The sequence below is a fragment of the Python bivittatus genome, unplaced genomic scaffold (assembly GCF_059951505.1).
Source record: "Python bivittatus isolate LINGU-HERP-01145 unplaced genomic scaffold, Pbiv_v1 ctg000330_np1212, whole genome shotgun sequence".
Classification (NCBI taxonomy): domain Eukaryota; kingdom Metazoa; phylum Chordata; class Lepidosauria; order Squamata; family Pythonidae; genus Python; species Python bivittatus.
In genome coordinates this window covers 51,865,156-51,879,876 of record NW_028277058.1, presented here as the reverse complement: position 1 = coordinate 51,879,876, position 14,721 = coordinate 51,865,156, and the positions used below count along the sequence as shown (strand labels likewise).

The following is a 14,721-nucleotide window of genomic DNA, read 5'->3' as shown; positions in this document are numbered from 1 at the left end:
CAAACCACTTCTGAAAAACTTTGCCAAGTTTTTGGCAGAGACTAGTCTAGGCAGTCACCAGGAGTCAAAAACTGACTTGAAGGCACATCCCTCCACCCCCAAAATCGATCAATCAATCAGTCAATCAATCAAGGGCTAAGCTGGAAACTGCATAGGTAGTCCTACAGCAACAGGCTCTTTACACATGATTTTGTGATTGGAGCTGTTTGTCTGCTTATTTGGTGGTGAAAAAAGATCAAATCTAACGGCAGCATTATCTAAACCAGTACCTTCCAGATATATTGGGATTTCAATTCTCACAATTGACATTACAATCCTAATACAACTGGAGGAATGGTTTACTGGGGGGGGGGGGAAACTAGCCATCTCTTCTAATATGAATAGCAATAAGAGGTCTGCCAAGAATTTTCTTCTGTGTTAGCAGCCAATATAGCTATGTAGCCTCATGGACCACTGTTTGCCTATTCATAGAAGTGCACAGTGTATGAGTCATAAGAGACTTCACAGGTGATCTACTCAACTACTAGGAATCTACTATACTATCCCCAACAAGGAGCTGTCCAGTCCTCCTTGGAAAATTCCAGGGAATGGGAATTCATCACTGTTCTACTCAGACTATCTGGGCAGTCTTCAGTTGCCTCATTGCTTGGCTTAATATTTTTGAACTGCTCTGTCAAGACAATCCTCCTAATGTTGAATCTGCACCTCCATTAGTTTCATTTCAACCTACTGGTCCTTGTCTTGCCCTCGGTTTGAACAGAGAAATCCCTTCCATATAAATAGGTTTTTAAATATTTTTGGACTGGTAACATATCTCTCCACAGTCTTCTTTTTTCTCTTCTCAAGATAAAAATGCCCAAATTCCCCATGGAGCTTGATTTCTAGGCAGCTTATCATCTTGTTAGCTCTCTTCTCAACCTACTGAATTCTCTTTTTTCAAACAAATTCAGAGTATATCTCTCTGGGGAGTACTTTCTCTCTGCAGGAATGGTATTCCTAAAGTCATTCTATTCATAGAAAATACAGGAAAATATTGCCAGTGATTCCTGGCAATATTTTATTTATTTATTTATTATTAAATTTGTATGCTGTCCATCTCCCCCAACGGGTGACTCTGGGCTGCTCACAATTAAAATCAGAAACCCCATCAACAATTAAAAATCCCCCCCATAAATAGTTAAATAAATAATCCATTAAAAATCAAATCTAAACAACAAACCACACAGTTACCTTTTCTCATTGTAATGTCCAGGGAAGTATTTCTTAAAGGAATCCATGAATCCCTGTGATGGATGAATTCAGTGTCTATTGTATAATGCAGCGTAGTCAAATAACCTCCTGTCTACTTCATAGGCTCCTGCAAGATTAAACAAGGTAAATGTTGGACCACCTCCCCTCTGGATCAGTGTCACTCCTAGAGATCCATATGGATGCTACCCTGGCCATATTTAAAAAGTCTTTAAAAGCCTGGCTTTCCCCCCAGGTTTTGGGCTAAAGTGAATAGCAAGAGACTTACAGGATTTTGCATGTCAGTCTGATTTTTTTTTTAATCTTCTGGACATGCATTGTTCTTTGCTTTGTAATGTTGTATGCTGCCTGAGTCTTTATGGAGTCAGGCAGCCTTATAAATGGGAAAAATAAATAGATATGGCACAATTAATACTTTAAAACTCACCAGGTGCTTAATGATCCTTTACAAGTAGGAGGATTCCTTTGGGTCTCTGTTCCTAGTGACATTTCTGATGGTAGACACCAAATTTTACATGTAGGAAGCTCCAGGTTGAGTCTGTGGTTTTAACGTTGCTGGTCCTTTACTTCTGACCATTTGTGACCCCATGGACATCATTTCACCAGAGTTGTCTGTCAGGATCTACTATTCTGAGTTCTTGTAAGCTTAAGCGTTTGTCACCAGTGCCAATGTCTAGTCACCTTATCTCCTGTCAGTTTCCAGTTGCCTTCGATTTTTCTAAGCATCAGGGTCTTCTCCAGTGACTCTTGCCTTTGTATTATGTGCTCAAAATAGCTTCATAGTTAATGCTTCCAGTGATCAGTCTGGTTTTACTTCTAGTACTGAATGATTTGTTCTTCTTGTAGCCCAAGGTATTTGCAACAATTTTCTCCAGCACCACAATTCAAAGGCATCCATTTTTCTTTATTTATCTTTTCTGGTGTTCCAGCTTTCAACAGGGAAAACCATAGCTTTAACAGTATGTACGTTTGTTATCAGTGTGACATCTCTGCACTTCAGTAGTATGTCTAGATTCATCATAGTCTTTCTCCCATAGTAGCAGACATTCCTTTATTTCATGGCTGCAATCACTATTCCTGCAGTTTTGAGCCTAGAGATATGGATCTATCTATATCTCTGAATGATATATAGTCTCAAGAGAGTTTTGGCATTTCTCCCAGCAATTTTAATTACAATTTCTATTTCTTCTAGTGCAGGATTTCTCATGATATATTATGCATAAAAGTTAAATAACTAAAGTGATGGTATATATCCTTGGCACACTCCTTTCCCAACGTTGAACCATTTCTTTACTCCGTTTTCTATCCTATTCTAATTGTTGCTCCTAGTCAATAGGCAGAAAAACTGACTTGGCATACTCATGTATTTAAGGACTATCTACAATGTGTTCTGTTCTACATAGTCAAAAGCCTTTGTACAATCAATAAAGAAAGAGTTTCTCTTGATTTTGTCATTTCCTTAAATAAATCTCTCCTCTTTCCCATTCAGTTGTTCTCATTTTCTTGGCATGGTTTATTGACATATAACTCCTCTCTTTTCTCTGTAATTCAGCATTTAGTTAGACAAATTTCACCTATCTTTGCTACCTTTTACTTTCTGTCTTTCTTCTACTATTCTCTATGTATCAGCAGACAGATATTTGCCTCTCTTTCGCTGTTTGTATTTTGATATATTTTTTGTTTGCTTAATCTTTAATGATGTTACAAATTTAGTCCAGAGTCTTCAGGCACTAAAGATTAGATTATCAGATCTAATCTAATCTACAAAATCTATTCTTTATCTTCATGGCTTAACCGTGTGGGCTATTGCTAGATTCATATCTTGGTGGTCTGATTATTTTATTACTTCTCTTTAAATTGTAATATTGCAAGAAGGAGTGATCTGGGACACAGTCAGAGGAAGGAAAAGCTGCTATCATCAGAGGTCTGAACTGATCTCTTGGAGGGGAGTGTTTGAAATTTGTTGAAAGTCTGCCTAAAATTAATCTAAATGCCACAGGTTGTTCATATCAGGCATGGTGATTTATGGTGGTAAATCCAGATGTGCCAACAAATATACATTCAGTATAAAGAACTATGGTCTTTCTCATTTTGAGAAAAAGTGAATTGATGTAATGTTGATTTATCCATTCTCACTTTTTATCTTTACATCATCTTAAGTAACATTGTGCCATAAATTACAGTTGCATTTTTTTTACCACTCATTCAGTTTGATGAAAAAGAAATGTATGGTGATTTCATTTTTTCCACCAAAGGAAAAGAAAATATTGATAAAATTCTCAACAGCAGGATGGGATGTTCTTGCATATGGTTGCAAGGTGGCTAAAGATTGTGTGGGACTGTCCTCCCTTTCACTGTTTCCTGCATCCTCCCTGGCTCCATTTAGTTCTAAGGGAAGACATCACGAAGGAGCTCTTCCCATGGAGCCTTTTCAGATGAAGAAGTGAGGTTTCCTGACCAGCTAAAGAGGTTTCAAAGTAATGGAAAGGTGTAAAATAGGAGGGGACGGGGGAATCACAGTGTGCTCAATACTCTTGTTAATAAAGTAACTCATAAACATCACCAAAGAAATCCAAGAGCAGCAGGTCATAGAAAAACCTTTTCTGCAATGGAAGAGGACTTTAGGGGAAACTAGGAGGCAAATTTTGACAGAGAATCCTTTACTAAATTATGGAATAGAGAACAATTCCCCAGGGAAAGAGTATGTGAGGGACAAATTGTGGTGCAGTATGAATCGTAACACCTAAAGATACAATGCATGCATGGCCCCCAATGAAGCATTAATGATGTTTAAAAAAACCCAAGTATGTAATGAATTAGGAGTTCTCTTGGAAATCAAAAGGCACCCCAGTTGGATTGCATGGGCTGTTGTGTTGTTTGAGACAACACTGAAGTTTCAATCTGCACTGTGAATCATGTTGCTTGTGGTTTTATTGAATAGTTAATAAATGCTGCCTTATTTGCTTGCTTGAATGGGGAATCTCACTCAATGTTCTGCCAGGCACTATACAAATTCCTAAAGGGTTCCTATAATAGCATTTGTGTTTATTTTATTTTGCGATGTAATGTGTACATAGGAACAGGGATGTGTTTGCAGAACCTCCACTCCTAATCCTTGAGAAACTTTGAAAATACTATTTACAGTAAATGCTACATTATTTGTACATGTACATGGCCCTTTATAGTTACATAAGCAAAAAAACCAAACCAGAACAAAAAACCCCACCCCCCTCACCATTTTTTAATGTGATAAGAAAGATCAAGATTCACTTCAATTATTAACAGTATCAGGATAAATACTTGTAATTCTGCTTCGTACTGTCTCCAGTACAGCTCAGAGGTATGTAAGCTTTTCCAGACTGCATTTTGCTTTGGAGACCCTTCAGGGATGTTCACAGGGTATGGTCAAAAAATTCTATAATATGGTGGCCATAACAGTGTGATCGAGGTCTGCCCATTTTTATGGCATTGCACATAAAAAACAGGCAGAGTTTCAGTTGTGCTGCTGTAGCTGCCATCTTGACCCCCCGCGGACTCCCCTGCATGGGGCGATGATTAAAAAATGGACAGAGATGAGAGAGAGCTCCATTTGATTTAATTGAAGTTGAAAATCAAATCAAATGCCATTAACGTGGTTATTTTTATTTTATTTATGGACATGTTGATTGATTTATATTCTCCATTGCCTCTAAGATTTGCACCATCACCATCCCCTTCTTCAGTATTTCATCAGAATATTAAGAAATAGTGCAGCTTTGGGGGGGATTCATGCAGATCTGGGTTGTCAGATTCTTGTCTCTCGGATTCTCCTTTGGGCTACCTTCTGCATTAGTACAATTTCTTCCCTCTCCTAAAGAGTAGTAGCCTTCAGTGTTCAAAAATATTGCCTTCTTGCCCACTCCATGGGCTGCAAATTATTTTTATGAAGCCATGCTATTTTTTTCAGCCCAGTTTCACTGTAATAAAGGAACCAGTCATTACACAAAGCTACATTGCATTCAGTTGTCCCATAATCATTTGAGCCAACTTGAAATAGTAAAGATCTGCTGATGTTCTATGGAGATACAGCCTGGTAAGGCAGCCATCCCCAACTTGGGCATTCTCTAAATCAGTATTTTTCACAGCTGGCAACTTCAAGATGTGCGGACTTCAACTCCCAGAATTCCTCAGCCAGCCAATCCTGAGAACTCTGGGATTTGAAGTCCTTACATCTGGAGGACGCTCTGGTTGAGAACGGTATTATAAAGCTGGAGGACACTTCTGGGAGTTGAAGTCCACACATCTTAAAGTTGCCAACTTTGAAAAACACTGATCTAGATGCATGAACTTCAGCTCCCAGAATGCCCCAGCCAGACAATCCTGAGAATACTGAGACTTGAGGTCCTTACTTCTAGCGGACCCTCTGGTTGAGAAAGGTATTATAACTAAAATAATAGAGAGCCGAACAATGTTCCTCCTGTTTCCAAAAATGCAATTTGTAATTCATCCAAAAGGTGTATGCACGAAAGAAAATGCCTAATTCCATGTTAAATAATAGGATTAACAAAGAAGGTTTATTTTGTTTTAGTGACATCCCTTTATCAAAGGCCGTTGCTGTTGGTTTGTCTAGAAGAGAGTCTGAAATAAAATGTAGGTTCATCAGTAATATCTCCAGTGCAGCCATGCATAAAGCTGACAAATCAATTTTGATGGTATCGTCTTTAGCAACTGTAGTAAAAGTTTATATATACAATATTTTTAAAAAGTACACGTTTGGCATAGCTAGGAGCATAATACAGCAAAAAAAGCTGTTAAACTTTAGCATGCATTATCAAATGAAAATGAAAATGAACACATTGCTGCTATTCCTGAGAGGATCCTGTTATATCTCCCCAGCTTCCCCTGATTTACTTTCAGAAAATAAAAATCTGTGCAACAGTTGTTTTGTTCATTGCTTTTTAAACGGCAAATTTTCATCTTCATTGGCACAAAAGGAGGACCTTAATGGAATATAATAGTAATTATTATTTATTAAATGTATATGCTGCCCAGCTCCTAGTGATTCTGGGCAGTTTATTATTTAAATCATAATATAAAGAAGCGTAGCACTGGGAATAAAATTGGAGGCCGAGCCCTTGTATATAAAAGAACAGCAATAAAATCAGCAGTCAACTAAAACCAACAAATTGGTGCATTTGTTAAAAATCCAAATTAATATGGAGCAAATGAGAATCTGAGCTGTTGAGCAGATGGACAGTTTCTTCTGGAATAAGGATTCATTGGGTACTCTCTTCTCAAACTCAGGGCCAGCCTTACTATTAGGCAGAGCAGTGTTTCTCAACCTCAGCAACTTTAAGATGTGTGGACTTCAACTCCCAGAATTCCCCCAGCCAGTGCTGGCTGGGGGAATTCTGGGAGTTGAAGTCCTCACATCTTAAAGTTGCTGAGGTTGAGAAACACTGAGTTGGTGAGGCACTGTCCACAAGCAGTAAAGGCGGAGATGCACCAACAAGATGTTGGCCATGATAACTATGACCTTGCAGTACCCTATGGACCCCTATATTAGCATGCTGCTTGGCTGTAAGTACAGTATGGTTTACCCTCCCCATCCCAATGTCAGTCAGGCCAATCCGTTTTTGGAGTATATATTGGGCCAACCCTCCCCTGATGTTCGGATCATTAAAGAGGAAACAAGCAAGCCAAGACCAAAGTTCAAATTGTGCCCAGGAAGACAGAGAAGTCACTTAACCCTCTGAAGCTGATCATTGTTTTTTATTGTTCCAGAATTCAAAGTATGAAGAGTGGACAAAACCGGAAAAATGTGAAATGCCTGACTTTTGGCACAGGAAGATAACCTTTTGATTAGAGTTGGCTTTGTACAATCTTAGCAGCTAATTAAGGGAATGAAGTTCAATCCAGCAAGTTAGTGAAACCAAAGGTTTTCTGGAGAGATGCTACCAGGAAGGACATTTTTAAACTAAAATACGTTGTCTGGTTGTAAAAATGTGATTATAGTAGGAATGATAAGCGTTATGTAGATCATGTCAGTCTTGCACATCAAATAAAGGGGAAGTTAGTTCAGCAGAGTTTGATGCTCCCAATTGCTTCCAGCTCTGACAAACATGCTTGGCTTGGGGGAGCTGTTATTCCTTGAGAAAGCAGACAAATGTTCACAGCTTGGTGAGTGTTGAGTTTTTTGGGGGGCTGTGGCTTTGTATAAAACTAGGTAATTTTAGTAACCGGATTAATTGTGTTGTGTAAATTCTGAATGCTTGTCTTCCCCCATCTGTTGGTATGAATACTTGTGAAATTGTAGTCAGTGGAAATGACTGTGGCTTTTTGTCCGCTCTTCTGAAACAAAGATGAATCATAGATGTTCTTCCATGCACTTTTTTTTGGCTGCATGTCAGAGTTTTCATGTCTGGCTTGCTGTTCTCTTTCTTTCCCAGTAGAAACCAGGATAGTGGATGGAGCAACTGGTGAAGAATGTTTAAGGGCTGCTTTTCAGGGCGGTGGTTGTTCTTCCTTTCTTAAAGGAATGTTATCTGGCCATGAGTGTGTGTCCACATGCGTGTGTGTGTGTGTGTACATACTGTGGAAAATTACTTTAAAACTATTATTTTGAAAAGGTCTCTGTTTTCCCACAGTCATAACTGGCAGATTCTGTAGCCTTTCATAAGTGTTTGCTAGAATTATTGTACGGAATGTCTTAAATGATTCTCTTTCACTCACCCTTTTCCCACTTTTATTCCCACAGAGGGAGTGGTGATCAGAATGAATGGGCATATTTCAAACACCCATCCCAGTCTATATGGAAATTATTCTTCTCAAGTAAAGTAAGTATTGTATACCCTCTGTCCTGAATGTATCAAAAATAAAATGGTGGGGGGGAAAATGCTGAGTACTTTCTTCATTCTTAGTTGTTTTTTTAATTGACCCAGAAACAGTTGATGTTTGAAGTGAAATAGTAAAGTCTCCCTTGAGTCAAGGTTGATCCCTTGTGAATTTACAGACGCATCCATGTAGTTTTCTTGGCAATAGTGTAGGAATGGATTGCTGTTGACCTCTTTCAGGATGACCTTTCAACTTCACAGTATCACCTGCAGCCGGGGAATTTTCTGGTGGTCACTCTCTGTGCACTAACCAGTTCCCACCCAGCTTAGTATTTTTGTGATTAGTTGGCAAGGTGTTGCTACTGAGCTGGTCTTCAAGTTAGGACCACTTTGCAAAAGTTCCAATATGAATGTTGAGATATATGGTTCCACTTCTTGTGATCTTCCTTTGAAAGTATCTGTTTGGACCTCAGTTTAAGGAAGTCGCAATGTACAACTTCTGATCACAATATTATAGAACGTAAGGTTTGGAAATGGCTTTGGAGATCATCTAATCCAGTGTTTCTCAACCTTGGCAACTTCAAGATGTGTGGACTTCAACTCCCAGAATTCCCTAGCCTGTTTGCTGCTGGGGAATTCTGGGAGTTCAAGTCCACACATCTTGAAGTTGCCAAGATTGAGAAACACTGATCTAATCCTACCCCTTACGCAGTGCAGAAATCCATTGCTGCTGTATCCCTGACAGATGGCCATCCAGCCTCTGACTAAACTGTACCAGTGAAGTAGAGTGCACCACCTCCCTAGAAAGCCTGTCCATCATTGAACAGCTCTTACCATAAGAATTCATTTCCTGATTTCTAGCTGTAATCGACTTTCTTTAAAAAAAAAAAAGCATTTCCCCCCCTACCTTCTGGGAAAACTCTGAGCAATACTGCCCATCTTCTACAGGATAGCATTTCAAATATATAAAGACAGCATCACGTTGCCCCACAGTATTTTTTCCCTCCAAGCTAAACATACCTAACATCTCCAACTGTTTTTCATATTCTTCCTTCTAAATTCTGTATCACCCTTGTTGCTTTCCTGTCCATTTGTTGATTTAACCTGTATTTCTCTTTCCCCACGCCCATCACCTCTAGCTGTGCTAATATCTGAAGACATCTTCAAATGCAACATTTTGCGCTAATATACTGATTTCCTGAAATGAAATGTTGAGCTCAAATGTTATTTTGAAGTTTACTGTGTCTGTTGCTGTCTACAGTCTCCAAAACAAAGGATAACATCAGCCAAAGGCTAGAGCCTTCTTATTCAAAAGGCAGTGGAGCTCAGAGAGAACTTGATATATCATGTCATATCCATCCATGCCTTGGGAAGAAATGTGTGCATTTGATGGCGTTACTAATGAATTGAACACATGTCTCGCTTCTGCCAAGATTAATTTACTAGTGGGCACATCAAGAGTGTAATTGCAGAGGACCAGAGTAAATACCAACATAATGACCAGCTTTAGTTTGCCTCTGAAACAATTATTTAATTTTATACTACATATAGCACTAGTGTTTAGGTATGCGTAGGTTACTGTGGTGGTTGTTGGAACATTTCTGACAACAGCTCTTTGCTTTGTACTGATCCTGAAGTGCTCTCAGGATTTAAGAGAACCACTGTTAGGTCACACTAGAGCAGTGTTTCTCAACCTTGGCAATTTTAAGATGTGTGGGCTTCAACTCCAAGAATTCCCCAGCAGCAAACTGGCTAGGGAATTCTGGGAGTTGAAGTCCACACATCTTGAAGTTGCCAAGGTTGAGGAACACTGGATTAGATGATCTCCAAAGCCATTTCCAAACCTTATGTTCTATAATATTGTGATCAGAAATTGTACATTGCGACTTCCTTAAACTGAGGTCCAAACAGATACTTTCAAAGGAAGATCACAAGAGGTGGAACCATATATCTCAACATTCATATTGGAACTTTTGCAAACTGGTCCTAATTTGAAGACCAGCTCAGTAGCAACATGCTGGGGGAATTCTGGGAGTTGAAGTCCACGGGTCTTAAAGTTGCCAAGGTTGAGAAACACTGCACTAGAGTGATCTAATAGGCCTCAGTGATCGCAGGAATCAACCTATAAACATAGGAGGAGTCACGTTGCTTTTTCAGTTCAAAAATGTAATGGTAGTAGATACGTAGCCTTCGTTTCGCTCTTTCTTTAATATTAAGAATCATACTAAATATGGCGGTAGTTGAACCCTGCTGGTTAAATGTGGGGTCTGCCCTGGTGGCACCTTCACACATAAAAGGGGTGATGAACCAATGCTTGGAATAAAATAGTGTTCTAAAAGTTGTGAAGAGCTAAATATCTCTTGCTTCTGGCTTTTGTTGGGGGAGGGGATCTCCCGGACCAAACTCCGAGACTGAAAATAAGCTAAGCAAATAGAGACTGCAAGAGGTTTGTCTGTTTATTCCAATTTATATAGCCACCCATCTTATATATACAATTCAGCTTTCAGTGTCAAGGAGGAGTATGGGGCTAAAAAGAAAAAGTCGATGTTGCTGGTCCCTTTATCACCCTTTGGGCAGATTAATCTCTCATTATTGTACCTAATGTTGTATTCATTTAAACTATTTAATGTTCTACCTTTTCATCCAATTGAGGATCTCAAAGGTATCTTATAACATCAGATAAAAGCACATTAGTATAATTAAAGATATCACATAGTTAAAAGAAAGCAGCAGAAATATGTAAATCCCAGATATTTAATCAAATATCTTCCTCCTTGCTCCACAAACTCTGTACGCAAATATCACAATATGCAGAGACACATGAAGGCTGTTCCTTTAACCCAGCCTTTCCAGTGAGTGCTCTCCAGATATGTTAGGACTAACATTTCCAGAGTTTTCATACTGATTGTTGTAGCCACAACACATCTGATACCTGCCAGATTAGGGCAGGCTGTTTTAATCAATTGACAAGTCAAGCGACCCAGTATTTTTTCATGTCCCCGCTACAGATTTGGCCATTTGTGTTGGTATTTGATCTTGTTGTAATAATTAAAGTCAAAGAACCCATCCTACGTGTAGCAAACAACAGACAGATTTGATGAGGTGTTTACAGCTCAGTGTATCAGTGTTGCAACTGGAGGCCCTGGGCTCAAGTGCTTGAATCCTCTTGGTTTTCAAGAGCTCAAGGGATCAGATAAGATTGGGGTGTTCATCATTTGTGGTTGAGGCTTTGAATTCTAGCAGCTGAGTTCAAGGTTGGAGGAGAAGCAGGAATCCATGCCTGGATTCAGGCAGTGCTATCTCCAAATCCAGCCTCAGCCTGATGGAGGTCATTCTTCAGTGTCAACTTTAACATAGAGTGAGAGAATAGTTCTCCTTCTGAAACAACTGTCTTTTTGGTTTATGTACACTTGGATGACTAGCAAGTGATAACATCATATGCTATCAATTGCTGGTGACAATTTTCTAATTTTTAGAAAACCACTACAAGTTTATTTTTCTCCCTTTCATTAAATGGAAGAGAGCTGGTGTTTTTTAGTGTCTAAACAGATTTATAAATGCAACCAGTATTGTTTGTTGAAGCCAAAGCTCTATGTAATTTATATTTGTGTTTTATGAAGCAGAGAAAAAGTTGCTTAAAAAAAATAAAACAGCAAGTTGTGGTTCTTTCTGTTTTGGGTATATGCATATTATACATATTGATTCTATGCATTTAAAAATACAAAATCCTTTGGCTTTTTTTTCTTTCTGAATAAGAGCCATAATTGTTAGAAGCTTTCCTTATACATAAAGGACAGGAACAGATGGGTGTATGTGGGTGGGACATGCTAAACTTCAGAATTCTGGCGTAACAATTATGGTCTATATGTATATATTAATGGCTTTTAAAAGAAGAACCTCAGATTGTCTAATCTTAAGCAATTTCCAAGCTGCTTAGAAACATACTCAAACATAACTTATTTGATCTTAGTCTGAATAACCAGCAACAGAGTTATTTGTAAATATATGTAGAAAATGACGAGCATGGTCTCTACTACCATGGGTGTGGGGGGAGAGATTCCATTTGTAATTTTCAGAATCTGTAAAACTATTGTTTATGACATATGGATGTGAATTTCCCAAGTTGTATAAAAATCATCTCAAAATCCTCCAGGCATCTGATATATGTTTTCTAAAGACTGATACAACAGAACTAACACAGATGGGCCCACTAGTTCCAAAAGTGGCAATGTAAATTCTAAATATCATTTAGCATATAAGATGGCTGCCCCCAACCTAGTGCTCTCTATATGAGTCGGTCCTGAACATCCATAGTTCTCAGTGCAGGGATGCCAGATTAAGGAAGACTATAACCTTCTTGGATATGTCCAAAGGGACACAGGTTTCTCCAAGAACAGCCATTACTTTTACCATTCTGAAACCAAGGAGACTTTCAAACAGAGTTTGTGAACTGGTGTAGGTGCCTGACTGAAAGGAAAAGATGTACCAGTTGTTAGGCAGCCTACCATTATTGAGGTACTTGAAGTAGGTTTTTAGATTCTGGCCATCTCTAGAGTTATTTCTCATTTCAGCATTTCTGACTGACCCCCAACTCTATCTTCCTAGTTGTCTTTGAATCATTTAGCAAATATGGTTTAATTTGTATCAGAGGAATTATATAGCTCACTGTCCTTGTTTAGATTGCTTTCCAGCTCCAGATCACAAGTGGCTTTTAAAATAATCTTGTAGCATAGTTTTAGGCACATTATTCATCTATCACTCTGAAGTTCAGTTGATCAGGAAATCGTTTGGTGATGGATTATGCATGCACAATAATGTGCATAACTTTTCTTTAGTTGAATGGCAATACATAATTCCTACGTTTTGGAATTCCTACCCAGCAAGCACTCTGAGCGGACTCCTCCATACTTGCTGCTCTGCAAGCACATGAACCGGAAACATGAAAGTCATAATCCTTATGTTCCTGAATTCTGTGCTCAGTGCAGTTAGTCTGAAGCTTAGCTTTCTATATGTTGATTGACTTTTCCAAAAAAAGTGCACATAAACAATATATTTCTTGCCTTTCTTGCAGTGGATATGGATCACCAACATTTTCTTCAGGGGACAAGGACCAGAGTTCAAAGACAAGTGCAAAAGCTTTGTATGGTAAGATTCACTAGCTGATGTCTAACTTGAGCTTATAATAGTATCATGGTTACAAAGTCTTAATTAAGCTAGGTGGGCTGAACTTATGTAAAAACGATTTAGAGCCATCAGCCATTGCATTATATAGCATCTGTGTGTGTCTGCCCTAGAAATTAAGTTGCTATTGATTTATTTATTCAATAATGGTCTTAATCCATCCCACTCTGAAGACTCTGGGCAGCATACAGCAAAGTATAAAAAGCATACAACCTGATCAATGTCCTTCCCCCAAGATGAATATCCATGCAACAATTAATTAGAGCTAAAGGTACATTGGGCCCCACAACAATAGTCTACCATCTAGCCCACACCCCATATACTTCTTGGGTGGGAAGATAATTTTCAGAAGATCCTCTCAGGATGATAAGACTGGAGATTTAACTTTGGCCAGATAGTATCTGAAATACTGTGATGCTACACCATATAGGGCTTTGTAAGTAATAACCAGCACTAAGTTGATCCTGGAAATCTTCTGATAACTATAAACTATCAGTGTACCTCTTTCTCTGTTTATTTGATGTTAGATCTGTATGTGCATCTAGATTTCTTGAAAGTTTAAAGGCTACCTTGTGCCCCCCCAGCTTCAGAAATCTAGATGATGATGGAACAAAAGAACTGAACTGGGGATCTTGTGAATGTGGATAGAAAACTGCTACAGCAGTCTTGCTAGTTGTTGGGCAAATGTGTTACAGGCAGCTATCAGTGGGGCCAGCTGTGGTGTTCTAAGGAGGAAAAAGATTTTCTAGTTGTAGGATGGATTGGATCTGCTCTTCAAGATCAACACCGCTAACAATATTATGTACGCATAAGTGTGATGCTATTCCCTTTCAGAGTAAGCAGCGTTTTGCAAAGGGCAGATAAAGAATAAAAAGTAGTGAACAGTAAAAGGCAGAAGTAAAATTAGTCATGGGGTCCTGAGTTTTGTTGATTGCACAGTTTTTGGCAAACCCAAGTTGATTTCTATCTGATCTTCAAACTGATCCTTATTAAAATCCTTATGTGTCTGTACGTTGCATTTATTAAAGCTCTGCTTTCTTCACTTCATCTCTTTTCTTTGTTCTGTAGTGTTTTGTGACAACCAATTTTTTACTGCAAGTATATACGTCAACACTTTGTCCTGACGTCTTCCCAAATGGAAATAATCACTGAGTTTAGGATTGATCTAAATATTGCTTCTTTTCCTTTCTTTTGAAAAATAATAATTCTCAGGAGCAGATGGGTTTTATTTCTTCAGATCATCATCCAAGCAAAAAACCAAGAAAGGTAGCAGATGACAAAAGACTTTGCTGCTCTGTTTGTGTGTGTGTGTGTGCATGCGCTCATGTGCGTGTATGCATGCACATTTTCAGTCTGGACCTTTTGGAAAAAAGTCTGCGCAAATGAAGATATTTCAACATGTTGACACAATCAAATGCTTCTAATGTTTAATGATGGGTTGTTACTCCAAAATGGTTGAGGAATTTTCTGATGGGGCACG

At 38.7% G+C, this 14,721-nt stretch overlaps 1 protein-coding gene across 3 annotated transcripts in view; it reads left to right on the top strand.

Annotated features, from left to right (window-relative positions):
- The window catches only part of EPS8 (EGFR pathway substrate 8, signaling adaptor), a 130,844-nt gene that overhangs the window by 64,174 nt on the left and 51,949 nt on the right, over window positions 1–14,721 (top strand). For all 3 annotated transcript variants that reach the window (XM_088141313.1, XM_088141312.1, XM_088141314.1), the window contains 2 exons: window positions 7,985–8,063; window positions 13,132–13,205. In XM_088141313.1, coding sequence (XP_087997439.1) covers window positions 8,002–8,063; window positions 13,132–13,205 — 136 coding nt within the window. In that variant the 5' untranslated portion in view covers window positions 7,985–8,001. The remainder of the gene's footprint in view (window positions 1–7,984; window positions 8,064–13,131; window positions 13,206–14,721) is intronic.